This window comes from Lolium perenne, chromosome 7 (assembly GCF_019359855.2).
Source record: "Lolium perenne isolate Kyuss_39 chromosome 7, Kyuss_2.0, whole genome shotgun sequence".
In the NCBI taxonomy this organism is placed as follows: domain Eukaryota; kingdom Viridiplantae; phylum Streptophyta; class Magnoliopsida; order Poales; family Poaceae; genus Lolium; species Lolium perenne.
In genome coordinates this window covers 299862447-299882793 of record NC_067250.2, presented here as the reverse complement: position 1 = coordinate 299882793, position 20347 = coordinate 299862447, and the positions used below count along the sequence as shown (strand labels likewise).

Below are 20347 nucleotides of genomic sequence, written 5' to 3'. Positions count from 1 at the left end.
ACCTATTTCCCCAAGAAAACAATTTACTTAGAGTCACGACCCCTCCCGAGTCGCTCCTCTCCCAAGCGACTCCGGGGGAACCCTAGTCCACCACCACCCGCCGTCGTACGCCGCCATCCTGGCCGCCGCTGCTGCCCTCCCTGGCGGCGGTGGCGGCGCCCATCCCCTCGACTGATGGCGTGGGCAGGGGAGGCGTTTCCCGGCGGCTCCTCACGGGAGGAGGTGGGAGGTCGATCCGGGGCGCAGGGCGGCGGGGCTCTTCATGGCCGGTGCCTGAGGTTCTCCGGCGGGAGGCGTTGAGGAGGAGGGTTGTGGCGCCCATGGAGGTGCCCTGACCTGCGAGATCCGGTGGAGGCTGCGGCCCGATCAGGTAATCGTGGGGTTAGGCCGGTGCTCTGCACTGGATCCCCTTGTTCCTCTTCCGCCTTCTCAGCTTTGCAGACGACCAGCGGTGTGGGGACCTGCTAGTCTTGCGAATAATGGCGGTGGTCCTTAGATTTCTTCTCGCGCCAAGATGCAGATATGTCGGTGTCTGTCCTCATCGATCCGGTGGATGTGTCGTGTTCCGGAAGGCTCCGTCGGCGCTCTATTGGGCGATTCAAGCCTGGAGGTTGCCGGATCGGGTGGAATTCGGTCGAGCGCACCCATGTTTTTACTCAGGCCGTTTGGTTTCATAGGGAGCGTTTTGAAGCTCTGCTGGCGGTTATTATCATGGAGCACGTTTTCGTTCCGTGGTGCTGGCTGGAGAATGACATGGAAGCCGAGATTGTGGTCTTGCAATGGTGGCTCGAGTATGGGTGGCGAGGAGGAATTGGCTTCATGATCGGTGTCTTTGGAGCAGCGGCATGTGAGTGGGGGCGACTGCACAGGAGAAGTTCAAAATCTTATCTTTCATGGTGAAAATCCAAGATCAGTCCTTAATTGGTTGTGCCTGGCAATGTTCTTGTTGAAGGCATTGTTTTGAGAGTGAGAATTTTCTTCAGGGTGAAAACCTAAGATCGGGCGACGACGGCGCTGGCACACTGTTACCTTCTTGGAGGCATCGCTTTTGGAGAAGCTGAACTTCTGGTGCTATCATGGTGGTGTTAGTGTTGTTGTTTAAAGGATTAGATCGGCTTTTCTTTTTTGGTAATTCTTTTTCTTTTTTTGGCTGTGTGCATCCGTAATGTCACTAGGGCAGTGCGTTGTTGCAGAGACTGTGTGTAATTGGTATCTCTGATATTAATATATACTCTTTGTCCAAAAAAAGAAAACAATTTACTGTTTTTCTGTTTTTTTCTTCTGAGTTCTTCTTGAAGCAGGGCTAGAATCAAATGCTGCAACTATATGCATCTTCTAGAGGTAATGCTGTAGTCTTCCATTCATATTCCAAAAAAAACATACTGAATCAAGTCCTCTATCTGTTGGAGACAAACTAATCGACGACATTTCATCTAACCAATGCGCATGTATTATAATATCTCTAGCACTAGAATCCTGCTTAACAGTAAAATACTATGGGGAGGCTGGGGACTAACTACTTTATTTATCCAACTAGCAGCCTTTTACACGATGCCGTCCATAATGCTTCTGTAGCGCCATGATCTTCAGTTCTTCACCGCGAGATCCAACAGAGCAGAGGGGCAACGTTCCTTTAGCTGTTTGATCCCATCCGCCGCGATGAACGCTTCGAGATTACCAGGGGAAGAGAGGAACTTGATGCACGCCGCGGTCAGCACGGAGCAACGGTGCCGCTCGGCCAACGCTAGAGTGGCAGCCAGAGAGCTCATGTCGATGTGCTGACACAGCGCCTTCTCGCAGATGAGTTTCAGCTTGTCCAGCTTATACTTGTCCGCGGAGACAAGAATCTTCTCCGCCATGGCCGCCTCCTGGAGCTGGCTCGTCTCCGGAGGCGAGTCCGTGTACATGAACCGGAGGAGAACCTTGAACACGTCGGCGTCCATGTCATCGATGCGTAGCTTGGTGGTCATGTCGGCGGTCGAGGCGAGCGACAGTTCCATCTTGAAGACGGGCGATTGGGCCTCAAGTACCCACCGGTGCGCGGGAAACGTCTCCCCGCCGACCTCGATCTCGACATCTACTTTCTTGATATTCCACATGGCTTCTGCGAGTTGCCCGCGCAGGTCGAACGGCGGCGCTGCTGGCGCGGCAACCTCGACATGGTCGTCCGCATAGTGCTCCGTGACGGTGACGTCACAAAGGACGGTGAGGCAACCGTCGTGGAGATGCTTGTCCTTGTCCAGATCCTCGTGTTTCACGAAGTCTATTTCGCCCCAGCCGAAGGGAGGCCCCTTGAAGGTGCGCTCTGTTATGTGTTTCGTGCACGATGGCATCCCGTCCCGGTCGAGTATGCTCAACTGGCCCTTTGCCGTGGCAGCGCCGGTCTTTTCGTGGCTCGCCTGCTGGAGGAAGATGGAGACGTAGCCCTTGTACAAATCGGAGCAACCGTTTGGATAGCATGCAAGACACCAGTCGTGGCCGCCGACGTTGAACGTGCCTGATCTCATCTCAATGTTATTCGCCACCGTCTTGCTGAGTTGCGTGAATCCGTCGATCCGCAGCACGTGGGAGCCGGTCACCTGCCTGACGCCCATGGTTGAAGCGGAGACCTGCTGCCGACCGGCGCTGCGAAGGGCGGACAAGCGCGCCGCCATTGACATGATGGGAGCTTCCGTGTTTGACGGAGGAGACGGCAATTTGGAGATGTAGGAGGTTTAGGTATGTCCGGCAAAACAGGAGAGGTGCATGCTCGTGTTATATACGGAGTATATGGCTGTTTCATCGGCTCTGGACTCTCATACTTCAGATTGGGAACCGACGTGTATATATGAGACCGTGAATTCTCAGTTTTCGTATTCCTTCCAATATACTCGAGGTGAAACCATGTGTAGAAATAAGAAGAGACCGTGACGACATATCTGCTTTGGCACACACGCACAAACCAAATTTACTCATCACCTGGGCTTCAATTAATTAGCAGACATTGGTTTCTAGCAAAAAAAAAAATCTTTCCAGATCGATCTTGAGTCCATCTCACCACAAAAATCTAAAATCTTGGACAGAAATCGCACGCGGACGTTCAGATTTTGTCACCAACGCACGACGCCATCCTTGGCAGCCCTCAAAACCAGCAACGGCGCCGTTGGTTTTCTCCGAAAGAAAAATAAATAAATACAAACTTGCCAGGGCCTACATGAGTTTAACCCTGGCAATTTAGGGATGACGTCGCGCGAGTTTGCGAAGGAGGAACGCACTTTGCCGTGTGGTTAGAAGACACGGCAAAGGCCGTTCTGAACCTTTGTCGTCAAAACCTTTGCCGTCAACACGGCAAAGTAAACTGACTTCACGGCCGGCTCGGTGCTAACGGAAAATTATTTGCCATGTGTTTTCTGCTAGCGCGTGACGCGTGTATTTTGTGCGTACATGGCATTTAGCCCTGAACCTTTGTCGTGTGCATCACTAGTGAAGACACGGAACCTTCGTCGTGTGTCTTTCCAAATATCACGGCAAATGACCATTGGATCGGCCAAGCGCATCACAGGTTCACAGTATGGTGCTACATGTCGCCTTTACCACTTGTAAATACCAGACAAAGGGCGTTAGCTCTATGTAGGTGCCTCATATCTAGAGCCATGGATTATGGGGTCCTAGGCATATGCGGGTTTTTGAAAACAGGTTTTTAGAAAAGGGTTGTAGTTTATGAAAACTATGTCCATCCGCCTTCACGGGTTGTGAGAACTTCGTAGAGTTCCTTTTCCGCCGCGATCGTGTAGTTCCTTCCCAGAATAGGAAGTATCGTGACACATTCTGTATACTTTCAAGAGGTGCTCTAGTTTTTCCACAAACGTGTTTAGCCATGCTACATATCCGAGATTGCATGCATGCATTCCCGTTCAAACTTCCTAGATCTGAGGCCATGTATAAAAGCTAACCAATCGGCCTCTCCATGACGTCGCAATTCACCTTTTGCAACGAGTTTCGATCACAATACATATGATCAGTTGCCCCTCTAATAGTAACAAGTGTACGGTCTCTCACTCAAACAAATCTTAATAGAGAGATCAACACTTATGCATGGATGCAAAAGCAAGAGCACAAGGGTGCTCAAATCTTTCACATTCAAATCCCACCAAAGCAACAAATGCTATGGAGAAACTTGAGTGGAAGAACAATGGAAGAAACTAACAAATGACTCCATGATCTAGATCCAAGAGTTCCCCTCAATTAGAGAAGAAATTGATTGGTGGAGGTTGTAGATCTAGATCTCCTCTTTCAAATCCCTCAAGAGGATACAAGAATTATGGGAGGGATGTAGAGGAACCAAGCTTTTGAAGTTCAACAATGGAGTAGAAGAGAGAGAGAGAGAGAGAGAGAGAGAGAGAGAGATAGAGAGGGAGGGAGGGAGGGACTGAGAGAGAGAGAGAGAGAGCAAATAGTGTGGCATGCCGGGTCAAGGGCTGGACTACCCGGCAGCAGCACCCGGTAAGCCGGGCTATATGTCGGTCTACCCGGTAGTAGCACCCGGTAGGCCGGGCTCTATGCTGGGTTGCTAGAATTTTCTCAAAAGACCATTTTCTCCGAGAACTAAAAGCTCTTCTCACGTAGTTCCCAAACTCCGATTAAGATAAAACTAATTTTGTTGGAAATATAACAACGAATAGAACCCAACATCAAATTTTGTTGGAAAGATAATGACGAAATGCCTCACTGAAAGTTTTTATATGATTTTAGAGATGGAGCCTCTCATCGTCATGAAACGGTAAAGACGTTCAAACTCTAAAACGCACCAAAAGATGCATACAGATTCCGTTTTCGATAAACTTGGGCATGTTGAAAAGCTAGCAACAAGCTCAAGAACCTCACACATAGAAACGCCAAGAAGCAGCAAGAATATAGAAATGTATAGTATGTAATGGATTGAGCTCCCTAAGACGGTGCGATCAAGTTACCCAACCGACAGCCCCTCTTGATAGTGCGGCTATCTATCCTATAACCCGGTGACAAGGTATCAACTTGTCAATGCCTATGGATTGTAGGCTAGGGTTTAGTTGGAAGTAGAGGGTAAGTAGATCTCGAAGGTTTCAGCCGAAAAGTACTCGACGATTATGAAAACTAGGGTTTGCAGACAATGATTCGATTGATTCGTCGTCCCTCGACTCCCCCTTTATATAGGAGGTGGAGCCGAGGGATTCGTGCTATACAAGTTTACAGAGTCCGGAACGGTTTATAACTCATCCCGCCAGATTACAAATAACACTTCCTATTACAACTCTATCTTTCCTTAATAGATCTTGGGCTCCCGAATCTTCTTATTCTTCGGGTATTGGGCCTCCAGTAAACCCCGGGTAACATCTTCGGCAGGCCCATTTGGGATGCCTATGTCAGTAGCCCCCGAGATTTTACTTGAATCGTAGAATCAGGGAAAATCTCCACTGTTTATTTTTATTCGAAAGCTTTAACTTTTTTATACTTCTTCACATAAAATTCTATATTGTACAGGGATAATGGTAGTTGGGGCTAGTTCATCTGACGGATCAGGTACTAGTTAACTGCTCTAGTGGCAATCCGCAAAAACCTACTTCAAAATCACGTCCCTGGACATGATCTCGGGATACTGGTGTAAACTTCGACAGGTGCCGCTTAAGGTCTTACCATTCTGTCGAGTCCCAGTCAAATTTATCGGGTACCTAACGCGTCCGTTAGGATTTTTCTTCGTATCTGTTGATACGGATAAAAGTAGCAGAGCGCAGTCTTTGGCGATGCCACGCCCAGAACGGATCTGGGGTCTTACCTTCGCAAATTTGCGGCATTCAGAAATTGATCGCAACTTCGGCGTTCTGAGAATATATTGTCGAGTGCTTTTCCGGCTGTTGGAATGGCACATTTTATCGAGTCAAATATGACTTATATTGCTCTCCCGATGGGAGTATATGTAGAGTTAATTATAACTCGAAATATACTCTCTTGCTTTTCTATTTTTCCTTTGTTAATTTCATCGGGCACGCGAACAGCGTTCCCGATGGGAGTAGCCCCCGAGGCTACAACCAAGAACTTGTGCTTGGTTGTAGGCTCAACATTTTAGTCCACCTTGTCGCTATATTTTTTTTATCTCTCGGGTGCGCGAACAGCGCTCCGATGGGAGTAACCCGAGCATTTGGGCAAAAACTTGTATTTGATCAAAGGCTCCCGAAGTATTGAATAATTCTTCCTGTCGCCAATCTTCTTTTATTTTTCTTGTCGACATGCTTCCCTTAATCAAATTTACTTCATCCCTGTTGAATAGTCGTGATTTTTCTGCCCTGTGGGTCCATTGCTTCCACCACGTTGACACGTCGTGCAAGTGGGGGACACATGTCCTCCGCTTTTTCTGGCGCACGTACGGTAACGCCTACCTCAGTAAAAATACCTTTTTGCCCTTGTATCTAGAAGATCTATTCTCACCACACGATTTCTTCATCCAACGGCACGCTGCTTCACCCGATTCTTATATAAACCTTTCTTCCACCTCCGTTCATCCCCTCGCTTGCGCCGCTCATCTGTTCCTCTTCACAAAACTTCCCCTGCGCCCAACTCTCTCTGATCTTCCGCACTCACCTGCATTGCTCTGCCCATTGCCGTTGATGCCACCGCGCGCGCGTCTGACTCGCCACAGCACTCCGGAGTCCAAGATGGCCGCCGAGGATCCTGAGTGGGAGAGATCCAAAATCTCCAACCAAGACACCAACATGCTGAAGAGGCTTGGCCTCATGAAGAAGGAGGACGCCATCCGCTTTCCCAGCGAAGAAAGCTACCCCAAGCCTCCAATGGAGTACCGGGTTAGTTTTGTTGATCACCTCATCCGCGGCCTTTCGACCCCAATCCACGATTTCCTCCGCGGCCTTCTTTTCGTTTACGGGATTCAACTGCACCAGTTGACCCCCAATTCCATCCTTCACATTTCTATTTTCATCACACTTTGCGAATGCTTCCTCGGAATCCCTCCCAATTGGGCTCTGTGGAAACGCATTTTCTGCCTCCGCCGCAATGGCTCCCACAACGTCACTTATAACATAGGTGGCGTTGTTATCTGTGTTCGTACTGATGTCGACTATTTCGACGTCAAATTTCCTGATTCTGTCCAAGGATGGCGCAAAAAGTGGCTCTACATTCACGAAGAGAGCGCTAACTCCGTTGAGCACAACATAATTCCTTTCGACGGAAGTGCCAGAATTCAGCGCCGCCGCTCCTGGGATACCGAAGCTTCCGAGGAAGAGAAAAAGGCGACAGAGGCACTCATGTCTCGTATTCGTCAGCTTCAAAACACTCGAGGCAAAGAGCTGTCTGGTGTTCAAATCACTGCCTACTTCCTTAGGATTAGAGTGCAGCCTCTTCAGGCTCGCAAAAATCCCCTTTGGACGTATTCTGGTAAAAATGACGCCAACAGAATCTCCGGTGACCTTTCCACCAAGGACTTGGAGAAGTTGATTCGAAGACTTTCTCGCCTGGGTAAAGACCCAATTCCTTCCTCTTGTCGCGTGGAACCGTACAGCTCCGCCAATCCACTCCCCGAGGTATTTTTTCTTCCCGAGTTTTTATCTTGTTCCGCACTTTCTCTGCATCTCATTGTATTGTCATCTCTTTAATTTTCCTTTGGTCACTATTTTTTACAGAACCATCCTACTATGACTTCCCTTCCTCCTCTTCCGGAGGGTGGAGAAGTCGAAGAACAGGCCATCGTTGCCGAAGATACTCAAGGTTCTTCTATTCCTGAAAGTGAAGTCGCGGGTTCTCACAAATCTGCGGCTTCTCATGAAAAAGAAGTTGAGTCTGAAGCCAGTGAGTCGACGCAATCCCTTCCTCCTGCTGTTTCTCCAAGGAACAAAAGGAAAAGGACTGATGCCGAGGATTCTGGCACCTCTAAGGCTGAAAAAGTTGTTCCTTCTCATCCGAAGGCAGCTTACGATCCTTATGTTGAATCCGTCGTCAGCTCGTAAGTCATCTTTATTTCTCCCTATTTTTGTACTCGAAATATTTATCTTGTCTTGCTTTTTATGCTGCCGATTTTTTGATCAACAGTGATGACGAGGAAGAAGTACCAATCACTGACGTGGCTCCTCGGACAAGCACGTCACGTACTGTACCTGCCTCGGACACGCTAGTTGAAGGAGAAGAAACCTCGCCTCCTCAACAAAACGTCGTCACCACTACTCCACCATCAAGCCCCCTTGCTCCTTCGCCAAAAAGGACAAGGGTTGAAAAGATTGTTGAACCTGCCCCTCAGTTGGGCAATTCGTCGACTCTACTCTTAGATGATGTAAGCTTGTTGACATTTATATTTTCCTTATTTTGCTTTTTTCACACCTTTTCTCCTTTTCATGCCGATGTTTTCCTTGCTGTGTTCACCTTGAACAGCCTATGATCAAGGATCTTCTTCGCATCGGTTCCCAATTTATTGGGTACCGTAAATATGCTAATAGAGCCGAAGGTAACGACTTTTATACTTGCTGTTTTTCCTTGATTTTTTACTCCTGTTGCTTGTCGCGATTGTTGATCTTTCTTCTCTCTCTTTTCTATATCTCGACAGAGAAACTTGCAGAGGCCAACGAACGCGCCGACGCACTTGCTCGAAAACTTGAGCAAAGTGAGGCGGCTCGCAAGAAAGCCGAACTCGCTGCTAGCAAAGCCAAGGCCGAAGCTGATGAAGCCAAGGCGAAAGCTGCTGGCGTCGAGGAACTGCAGAAAAAACTTGAGGATGCTACAGCTGCCTTAGATGAGCACAAAGCTGCGCAAGCTTCTCGTGAAGAAGGAATCCTCAAGCGCACGAAAACTCGAGTCGCCGCACTTTCGATAATTTTCTTGATCCCTGCTATTTTTATGAGAATTGTTGTTTCTTGTCTTTTCACTAATGCTTTGTTTCCTTGATAGCCCAAACAAACCAGGAGTTTGATCTGACGAATCCTGTCGATGACCCGCTCCTTGACGCACTTTCTTATCTGGAGCTTCATGGGTCCGATATTCGTGAAGGTGTGTCGAATGCTAGCGCAGTACTGTCGGCACTGTTCCCCTACTTCTTCCCGAAGAAAGAGGAGCCTGCAACTTTCCTCAACCTTGCCAAGATGTTCAATACACCGGAAGACCTTGGACTGAAGATGCGCCAAGAAAATATGAAGGTTGCCGTTGAGAACACTGTCGCGTTGGTTGCTGATAGTCGACAGACTATTGACTGGATGAAAGTTGGCGACACCGAAGCGAGATAGAGCAATCAAGGTGGAAGTCGCTGATTAAGGCGGCCAAGCCCAACACAAAGAAGATCTTGGCCTATCTCGGGATTAAGCCATCGTCGACTCCTAGCTCGTCAAGGCCGGAGGTCTAGTTGCATGCCTCTGTTTTTCTTTCTGTTTCTTTTGCTCTTGTCGCCAAAGTAGTCATTTGGCGACACGTACTTCCTTAGCTCCACTGTAATGCCCTTGTAATTATTCCAAGACATTAATGAAAACTTCTATCTTTGCTTGTTGTTTGATGTTGTCTTGTTTAAATTTCAGTTGATATTTGATAACTATACTCCATCTTCCGCTCCTTCCAATGTTTCGCCTTCTTCTTCTCGCGCGAGGAGAGCTTTGCGATCTTTTTGTCGACGATACCTCGTCGCAAGAACTGGATGAACTTCGACAGCAACTTCAGTATGCGAAGAAGCAAACACTTGTAATGATGGAGCAATCTCGTAAGTCATCTGAAGCCGAAAAAGTTGCTCTCCAGCAAGCTCGCGAGGCCGTGGCTGCCAAGGAAATTGCTGCTTCCGAGGCTGAAAAGGCGACTACTCGAGAAAATTTCATGCTTGAATTAATGAATGAAGCCAGTGCAGATATGTCGGGTATGCTTGTTTCATCCTCTGATATCTTTCATCTTCATGCTATTGTCTCTTAAAGGTTTCCACTTCGTTGTTTTGATAGGTGCCTTTACTGATGCTGCTGCCGAGGAAGAGAGGGTAAATGCTAGGACGAACCTCCTTGTTAACCTTTCCCTGGACCATGGTTCTTTGTTTTGGGCTACCCCAGAGAGGACCCGCCAAATTGTCAGATTTCAAGATCGCACTTCTCAAACTCGCGACTTCCTTGACTTCTGTACCAAGACCTTGTCCATGGTTTACAACTCCATGTTTCCTCGGAACGTCCAACCAAAAACTCTTCCTGAATTGATGGAAAGGTTCAAGGATGCTCGCAGTATCCATGATTTTATCAAAGCTCAACTGGTAGCTGGCGCCAGATTTGCTCTTATCATGCTCCAGATCTGCCACTCGAATCTTGACCTTACCCAAGTTGTCGCGAAAGTTCATCAAAAGGTAAAACGTCGGAGAGTTGGTGTTGACAGGATTAACACGAAGGTTACGCCTATAGCCGAAGAAATGATTGAGGACCTTCTTCGGATGGACGCCGACTTTTTTTGCCGATGGCCATTATGCCGATTTTCTTGGTGCTGCTCCTGAAGAAAACAGAGTTACTCTTGATGACATATTGAATCAAGACTAGTTATTTTCCTCTTATAGATGTTTCTTCTTTGTAATCCATGATTATATTGTAAAGCAATCATTATATTTCTCTGTTTGTCTAGCCCCCGAGTGTTTCGGTGACTCTTTACTGTATTTGTATATTTGCGAGGTTTTGAACCAAGGCATTTATATATTTATGGCGAATATGAGCCCCCGAGCTTTTTATTGAGTACTATTTTGTATTTTTATTGACTCACGAGGTATTTGAATACCAAGGCAAGGCTTTTATTTTGTCGATGAACTATATTGAAAGACTTTGATCATGTCGATAAAGAAGAAAAATTATATTGTCACTATCTTTATTATATTGCAGCACCGCGAGCCCGCCTCATTAAAAACCTTCTCCGGCCCCACTCGGTGCCCCGAAAAAGGAAAAGAGTGCGTCTGAAAACTCGCGGGCGTTTCAGTACATTGAAGTTTTACAAGGGCTATATTTCGACTCTAGGCGTAGAACCGCCTAAGTTGCGCCACGTTCCAGGGGTTTGGCTCCTCCACCCCTGTCTTCTTGTCCTTTATCCTGTATGCTCCTCCTCCGATCACTTCCGTGACAATGTAAGGGCCAAGTCATGGTGACTCGAGTTTTTCATGACTTTTTTGCGTGAGCCGAAGAACTAGGTCTCCCACCTGAAAAGATCTTGGCCGCAAACGTCGACTGTGGTAATTCTTCAAGTCCTGTTGATATTTGGTTACCCGAGATAATACTTCATCTCGTGCTTCATCAAGTGCGTCGACGTCGTCTTCTAGCGCTCTTCTCGACGTTTCTTCATCATATTCAGCGACACGTGGAGAGTTGTGCTCTATCTCGATTGGTAGTACTGCCTCTGCTCCATGAACCAGGAAAAACGGAGTTTCCTGCGTTCTTGTGTTTGGTGTTGTTCGGATGCTCCACAACACGCTTGGTAGTTCTTACGGCCAGGTATGTCGAGCTTTTTCCGGTGGTCCTAACAAGCGCTTCTTGATGCCATTGCGAGATGATGCCATTGGCTTTCTCGACTTGCCCATTGGTTTGAGGATGTGCAAGCGACGCAAAGTTCAGCTTGATACCCACCTCTTCGCAATAATCTTTGAATTCATGGGATGTGAAGTTCTGCCGTTATGCCGTGACGATCTTTGTGGGGCACTCCGAATCTGAAGACGAGGCCTTTTACGAATTTTACCGCGGATGCTCCGTCTGGTGAATTTATCGGCTTCGCTTCTATCCACTTTGTAAATTTGTCGTGACTACTAACATGTACTCCTTTCCTCCTGGCCAGGATTTGTGTAACTTGCCCACCATATCAAGTCCCCATTGAGCAAAGGGCCATGACAATGGTATTGGTGCTAGCTCTGCTGCTGGAGAGTGAGGTTTTGCGGCAAACCTTTGACACGCGTCGCAAGTTCTTACTATGTCTTTGGCGTCCTCGATTGCTGTCAACCAGTAGAATCCTGCCCGAAAGACCTTGGCTGCGATAGCTCGACTACTTGCGTGGTGGCCACATATTCCGTCGTGTACATCCTTTAGAATTATTCTTCCTTCTTCGGGTGTGACGCACCTTTGCAAGACGCCTGAAATACTTCGCTTATACAATTCTCCCTTGACCACCGTGAAAGCTTTGGAGCGTCGAATTACTCGCCTTGCCTCAACTGGATCGTCGGGTATTTCTTTCTGAGGATGTATGATATGTACGGCTGCATCCATGGTATCTGTATCACCATGACCAGGTCCTGATCTTCTTCTTCGTCCTCTTGCTTTTCCTTGGTAGCCCCCGAGGGTTTCTTCTCCTTCTTCTTTGATTTTGTCGACTTAGTGGATCTCTCTGTTATCTCTTCCCAGAATACACCCGGCGGGACTGCAAGGCATTGCGACCCGATGTTTGCAAGAACGTCGGCTTCGTCGTTGCTCAATCTACTAATATGATTTACTTCGCATCCATCGAACAACTTCTCGAGCTCGTTGTATACCTCCTTGTATGCCATCATGCTATCATTGACTGCGTCACATTGGTTCATAACTTGCTGTGCCACCAACTGTGAGTCGCCAAAGATTTTTAGTCGAGTTGCACCGCAGGCTTTCGCCATCTTTATCCCGTGTATGAGAGCCTCATATTCTGCTTCATTGTTAGATGCGTTAGGGAACGTCATCCGAAGGATATACTTCAATTTGTCGCCTTCAGGTGATATGAGTACTACTCCTGCGCCAGCCCCTTCTAGTCTCTTGGACCCATCAAAGTTCATGGTCCAGGTTCTCGATAAGTCTGGGGGTCCTGTGTTTTGCAACTCCATCCACTCTGCGATGAAGTCCGGCAGAACTTGCGACTTGATTGCTTTTCTTTTTTCATACGTGATGTCCCGAGGGGAAAGTTCTATTCCCCAAAGGGAGACACGACCCGTAGCTTCTGGGTTGTTCAGTATATTTGACAAAGGAGCTTCATTGACCACTATGATCGGGTGTGCCGAAAAATATTGGCGCAATTTTCGTGCTGTCGTGAACACTCCATATGCTATCTTTTGGTACTGAGGATACCTTTGTTTTGAGGGCGATAAAACTTCGCTAACGAAGTATACTGGCCTCTGCACGCCGTGGAGTTTTCCTTCTTCTTCCCTTTCGACAACTAGCACCGTGCTCACTACTTGGGGTGTGGCTGCGATATACAGCAAGAGGTTCCCTTTCTTTTGGCGCCACCAACATTGGAGGTGTCGAAAGTGGGCGCTTCAAATCCTCGAAAGCTCGTCGGCTTCTTCGTTCCACCGGAATTTATCTCCTTGTTTTATCAAAGCGTAGAACGGCGGCGCTTTTTCTCCCAACCTCGCGACGAATCTGCTCAAAGCTGCGACTACTTGATTAGCTGTTGTATTTCTTTCAACTTTGTTGGCTTCCTCATTGTTACGATGGCTTGTATTTTGTCGGGATTTGCTTCAATCCCTCTTGCTGAGACTAGGAACCCCAGAAGTTCTCCTGCTGGGACGCCGAAAGAACACTTCGTCGGGTTTAGTTTGAGGCAGAACTTATCAAGGTTGTCGAAGGTTTCCTTGAGATCCTCGATCAGCGTTGCCCCCTTTTTTGATGTTATGACGACATCATCAATGTATACTTGCACGTTTTTCCCAATCTGTGTCGCCAAACACTTTTGCATCATCCTCTGATATGTTGCTCCCGCATTTTTTAGACCAAAGGGCATTGTTCTGTAGCAAAACACGCCGTAAGGTGTAATAAACGCAGTCTTTACTTCATCTTCTTCTTTCAATCTGATCTGGTTATAACCAGAGTATGCATCCAGGAAGGAAAGACGTTCACATCCAGCCGTGGAGTCGATAATTTGATCGATCCTCGGGAGGAAAGTGATCCTTTGGACAATGTTTATTGAGACACGTAAAGTCGACGCACATGCGAAGGACCTTAGTGTTTTTCTTTGGCACCGGCCACGGGATTTGCTACCCATGTGGCTTACGTGAATATCTCTTTGATAAATCCAGCTTCTTGTAGTCGATTGATTTCTCGACGACATGGCTTTGCGGTTTGGTTCCGAAAAACGCCGCAAAGGTTATTTGATTGGTCTCGCTAGTGGATCCAAGTTTAGGTGGTGCTCGGCAAGTTCCCTGGGTACTCCTGGCATGTCAGCTGGACACCATGCGAAGATTTTCCAGTGCTCACGGAGGAACTCGACGAGCGCGCTTTCCTATGCGATATCCATGTCGTTTGCGATAGATGTCGTCTTTTTCGGGTCTGTCGGGTGAATCTGCACCTCTTTTGAATTTTTCTCGGTACTGAAAGTTGATTCTTTGTTTGGCCTTCCAACGTCTGGCAGTACGTCGTAATCAGTCATGCTTTTTGACGCCAAGTACTCAGCTTGCATCCCGAAAGTTTCTGACAACCGGTGGAAATCCTTGTCGCACTTATCGGCTAAGGCAAAGCTTCCTTTGACTGTGATTGGTCCCTTTGGTCCAGGCATCCTCCACAACAGATATGTATAGTGTGGTACCGCCATAAATCTAGCATATGCTGGTCGTCCCAACAGAGCGTGATATTGCGACGGAAAATCCACGACTTCAAACTCGAGCCTCTCGATTCTATAATTTTCTCGGGTCCCAAACTGAACGTCGAGATTGATCTTTCCCAATGGATAACTTGGTTTCTCTGGTGTGATGCCGTGGAACCTTGTGTCTGTTGGTTTCAAGTTTGCTAAGGATATGTTCATCTTCCTCAATGTATCTGCATACATAAGGTTTAAGCTGCTGCCGCCGTCTATGAACACTCGAGAGACATCAAATCCCGCGATAACTGCTGGCAAAATAAGTGCTGACTGCCCTGGTCGAGGAACTTGCTGCGGATGATCTGCTATTGTGAAGCCGATATCTTGTCCTGACCAATTAAGGTACTCAACTGTTGGTGGAGGCATTTTCTCTGCCATAAACACCTGTTGTGAGATTACTTTACGAGCTCTATTGGACGGCCTTCCCTTCGAATCATCGACATCGCTCCATTGGAGTTAGGATCAACATAAGGTGGTGGTGCAGTGCTGCCGCTATTCTGAGCCGATGCCGATTGTCTTACGTAATCGCGGGAGGAGGCGGCAAGTGAATCTCGCTTACGGGTTCTCGGGGATTTCTCTGTGCTGCCCGCGCATTAGCGTTCTCGCATACCGCAACATTGCCTGAAAATTTCGATGGTCTTTACGCAAGTGCCACGACTGTCTTTTACCGTTCTTTGTCGAGGAAAAATGCATACGGCACGGTCCATTCATCATCTCTTCAGGGGACACGAAAGGTCTTGGGAACCTAGGCCCGCTACTTTGCCTCGTTGCGTGAATCATCCCTGTTATCACCTCGCTGTTCATTGCCTCTCTGGTAATCATCTCGTTGCTTCCTCCTGTGTTTGCCCGAAAACCTGCCGAAATTTGTCCTGGAGCGTCATAGTTCTGGTACGACCGAGGAAATCGTCGCCTCGGTTGATAGTTTCGACCACGGTCCTCCTCTGGCGACCTGTGCCGTTTGTTATGGACAGCGTCTTCTCCATCTGCCCATTTATTTGCTATCTCCATTAACGCGGATACTGTCTTTGGATTGGTCCTTCCCAAGTCCTCGACAAAATCACCACGCCTGACTCCTGCGACAAACGCATCTATTGCTCTCTCGTCAGATATATTTTCTGCCGAGTTTTTGATGATATTCCACCTCTGGATGTACTTTCTCATTGGCTCATCTGGCTTTTGTCGACACGCTCTCAACTCCTCTAACGACGCGGGTTTTTTGCACGTGGATCTGAAGTTCTTGACGAACACATCCTCGAAACTTTCCCAGCTGTCGATGGATCCTGGAGCGAGTTTCTTTATCCAAGATCGTGCGGCTCCACTCAAATGCACCTGGATGCTTTGCATGGCTGTTGCCCTAGTTCCTCCTGTCAGCTTCACCGTCTCCAGATAGTCGACTAGCCAATCCTCTGGATCTTGAAGACCATCGAACTTCTTGAAATTATCGGGTAACTTGAATCCTGAGGGGACTCGAGTTTTTCGGACTCTCCTCGTGAAGCATGGTAAGCCGCACATATCTTCGTCGTTAAGTTCTGGGGATTGCCGATGATCCCTTCTGCTTTGCCGCGCTCTGTCGACCCTTGCTTGTGCTGCTGTGTCCCTTGCGCCACTTGGTCCTTCAGGTGCTGCCGCTGTTGCTGCTGCAGGTCGTGGACTATTTTGTCTTGCCGTTCCTTCGGGAGGCGTTGATACAAACGCTGTCCCCATAGCTCCAACTCCTGCTACCGCCATATTGTACAATGTTTCCCTTGGATCACCTGGAGGTGGTTTAGATGCAAGGATAAAAGCATGTGTCGCCATATACCCAGCCTCTGGTGTCTTAGGGATGATGTTTCCTCTTGTATCTATCGACATAAAGGACATGTCGAGGTTTTGGACCAAGTGCTCTCTTTCTGCTTCGGGTATATGTTGCAGCCTTGATCTTGCTCTGTTCCGCGCCTCCCGGTGGCTATCACCCGTAGTCCTAGATTGTCGACTTAGATCTGCCCTTCTTCTGCTGGATGCAGAAGCTGCCTCCTTTCTCTGTTCAACTCAGGTATCTGTTTTTCCAATTCCCTGGCAGCTCGTGCGAGCCTATATTGATATGCTTGCAATTCCTCTGGTGTGGCCGTGGTAGCCATTGGTTCTGTACCGTTCATAGCTCTCGCGGCTCTGTCCCACGCTGCTTGCGAAAGTTGAACTCTATCTCGCGGCTCTGGCCCGACGTATTTGTTGCCCAGGCCTTGGCGCAGATTGGAGGGATCGACGTATGGATTTCCCAAACTGTCGAAAGCCTCAGATGTCTCCTCTTGATCTTCAATGGCGTAAATCTGATGATACTTTGTACTCAGATCTACGTTGGGTTTGGTGACATCATCGTTGAGATTGATGAAGACCTTGCCTTTGTGAGAGATTTGTCGATGAAGTCGTAACTGTCGACATCGCTTGAGCCATCGCTTATATATGAGTCCGCAGATGACTCAAACGACATGTCGTTGAAGATCTTGGCGAGTTTCTCTCTTGCTCTGGTGCTGACGTAGCGTGTCGCCGAGGTTTCTTCTTCTCCTGACTCGATAGACGATGCATAGCTTGAAAAATCGGAATCGACCACCGACGATCCCGACGAAATCGGAATCTCGACACGATACGATCCTTCCTTCTCGACGCGAAAGTGAAACCTTCCGAACGTCATCTCCATGGGCTCCGCCAGATACGCATATGCATCCAAACGGGAGGGTGGGTGAGGAACAAAATCGACAAGACCAGCAGCGATCTGTTTACCTCGATCCATTGTGTTGCTTGCGGTTGACGATGTCGAAGATCTTGAGCGTGCCATCGAGATCAGATCCTTACGCCTCTAGTTCCCACAGACGGCGCCAATTGACAAGGTATCAACTTGTCAATGCCTATGGATTGTAGGCTAGGGTTTAGTTGGAAGTAGAGGGTAAGTAGATCTCGAAGGTTTCAGCCGAAAAGTACTCGACGATTATGAAAACTAGGGTTTGCAGACAATGATTCGATTGATTCGTCGTCCCTCGACTCCCCCTTTATATAGGAGGTGGAGCCGAGGGATTCGTGCTATACAAGTTTACAGAGTCCGGAACGGTTTATAACTCATCCCGCCAGATTACAAATAACACTTCCTATTACAACTCTATCTTTCCTTAATAGATCTTGGGCTCCCGAATCTTCTTATTCTTCGGGTATTGGGCCTCCAGTAAACCCCGGGTACCATCTTCGGCAGGCCCATTTGGGATGCCTATGTCACCCGGTCTCCCAACAATCACCATGAGACCGGTAAAAGGAAAACCTAGCAAGGTCATAACTTTTCCTTGTGCATCCTGCTTGATCTTGATGATAACGCTTTAAGCTCCACTCAAGTCGAAATGCCTCACTTTATTATTGTTTGCTTCGTGAAGACTCGCAAATGCTCCCCCATACACCATGATGGGATAGATTCATTGAGGCACATCTTCACGTGTCCATTGTCATGGATCACAAGCTTTAAGCATGATATCTTCGATATGCTCGCCTTGAACTTGCCTTTCTCAACCTTGATAACATCCATACTTCATGCCATCCTCACATGGGCGGTATGAGATCATATTCTTGATGCAAGACCATGGCAAGATACCTAATTCACATAGACAACACAAATGCACATATAGTGGGTTAGCTCATGTACCACAAGATCACATGATCCAAAGTGGTACGCTCTTTATGCTTCATGTGTTAACTAATTTAAATTCCATCTTCACTCTTAGTCTTGGTCAAACTTGTATCTTTTCAAAACGATGATCTTGATGCTAATAACAAAGGTACATATATCAATCTTCATGGCATCCACACTTAAATACAACACATGGACTACAAGCAATACCTATGGAACATTCATTTATACAAACACAATAAAATATTACTCCATAGAGGATTGTCATTAATTTCCAAAAACACACTTAGGGGCAATGTATCCTTACAGTGGTGCACTACTAGATAAGAACAGACAAAAATATGCTATATAAACGGATTGTAGGTTCTTATTGTATTGCTACTAGAGAAAACATGGTTTGTAGCTTTAGTATTGTGTTATACTACTGCAGATAGTGTGATGGTTTGTTCTTAGCAGGAAGTGCTTTTAATCCTATATAGTTCCTACTTCGCTGGATGTATATAAGCATTTGGTACTCCGCTCATGATTTTGTTTGCTCTATTCTAATGTGAACTATTAGGCTTGGTGTTGTTATATTTCTTTGTAATTGTAGTATTTGGTGCTCTGGCAGTGAAATATTCTGGTTATCGAATACTTTAGTTTTGATGAAAGTGAACTGTCAAAACAGGGCCTGAACAACTAAGACCAAAAATACAAACATTAAAAAAATGCACAATTTTGTTTCGATGGGTCACGCAACTTGATGATTAGAGTGTGATGATATTGATTTAAATCGACACACAAAGCATAAGCCAATCATTGTTTCCCCACGTGTTTTGGCAGCATCATACAAAATGTAAACATGTGCGCCATGATGTTCAGTTTTTGCCCAGGAGCTTAAGCAGAGTAGAGGGGAAACGTCCCTTTAGCTGATTGATCCCATCCGCGGCGACGAATGCTTTCAGATTACTTGAATTATAGAGGAACTGCATGCAAGCCGCCGTCAACACGGTGCAACGGTGCCGCTCGGCCAACTCTAGAGTGTCAGCCAAAGAGCTGATGTCGATGTGCTTGCACAGCGCCTCCTCGCATATGAGTTTCAGTTTCTCAACCCCATACCGATCCGCCGCGACGAGCAGCTTCTCGGCTGTCGGTGCGGCCTCGAGCAAGGGAGGCGAGTCAGTGTAGATAAACTGGAGCAAGGTCCTGAACATCTCGGCGTCCATGTCGTCGACGCGTAGCTCTGCGGTGCCGGTGACCATCGAGGCGAACGATAGTTCCTTTTTGAAGACGGGTGATCGGGCCTCAAGTACCCACCGGTGCGCTTGGAACGTCTCTCCTCCGGCCTCGATCTTCACGTCCACGGGCAAGTCGAACGACGTCGGGGCCACGGGCGCAGGTTCCAGAGCTGCTGCAACCTCGATGTACTCGTCGGCATCGGTGTGCAGTCTTGTGACGGTGGCGTCGCACAGAAGGGCCAGGCAGTCGTCCTTGAGGTGCCTCTCGTCGTCCAGATCCTCGTGTTTCATGAAGTCGCTCCATCCCAGACTAAGAGGAGTGGTACTCGAGAAGCTGTGCTCCGTAATAGGTTCAGTACTGAACGACGGCATACTGGACCCCGTGTTGTCTAGTATACTCAACTGAAACTGTACCATAGCGTCGATGGTTTTGGCGTGGCTGGCATGTTCCAGGAAGAGGGAGATGTAGCCGTCGTGTCCCGCGGACCCGTTTGGATAGCACTTGATACACCAGTCGTGGCCGCCGACGGCGAACGTGCTAGATCTCACCCCCTTCCCATTGGGCACCATCTTCCTGACTTGCGTGTACCCTTCGATCCGGAGCACATGGGAGAAAGTCGCCATCTTGGCGGAGACGATTGACGCGGAGAGGTTCGGCCGGCTGGCCCCGCGGAGGGCGGACAAGAGAGCGGACATCGACATGATGGGGTAGCGCGTCGATGAAGGAGACCACCGCGGCTTGCAGATGAACTATATGTGCGGAAAATCAGGAGTGGATGGATGCTCAAGGCCTATACGTGTTATATATATGGCTGTTTAACGAGGCTGGTATGTGCAGATATAGAGATCTTTTGCCGTGATGGCCGATGATTGTGAGTCGGCCACTACTGTGCGCTTTAGCCCCTACAGGAATTCAGAAATCATTCCGTCTCCCTATCCGTGGCAAATA

The 20347-nt window shown here is 47.8% G+C and overlaps 2 protein-coding genes across 2 annotated transcripts; both read right to left on the bottom strand.

Moving 5' to 3' along the window:
- Window positions 1-1400: 1400 nt before the first annotated feature.
- LOC127315127 (BTB/POZ and MATH domain-containing protein 1-like) lies at window positions 1401-2356 on the bottom strand. Its single transcript, XM_051345648.2, has one exon. The coding sequence runs from the start codon at window positions 2331-2333 to the stop codon at window positions 1587-1589; it is 747 nt and encodes a 248-aa protein (XP_051201608.2). The 5' UTR covers window positions 2334-2356; the 3' UTR covers window positions 1401-1586.
- Window positions 2357-18920: 16564 nt separating this feature from the next.
- Window positions 18921-20100, bottom strand: LOC127314873 (BTB/POZ and MATH domain-containing protein 1-like). Its single transcript, XM_051345399.2, has one exon. The coding sequence runs from the start codon at window positions 20098-20100 to the stop codon at window positions 19039-19041; it is 1062 nt and encodes a 353-aa protein (XP_051201359.2). The 3' UTR covers window positions 18921-19038.
- Window positions 20101-20347: the final 247 nt, after the last annotated feature.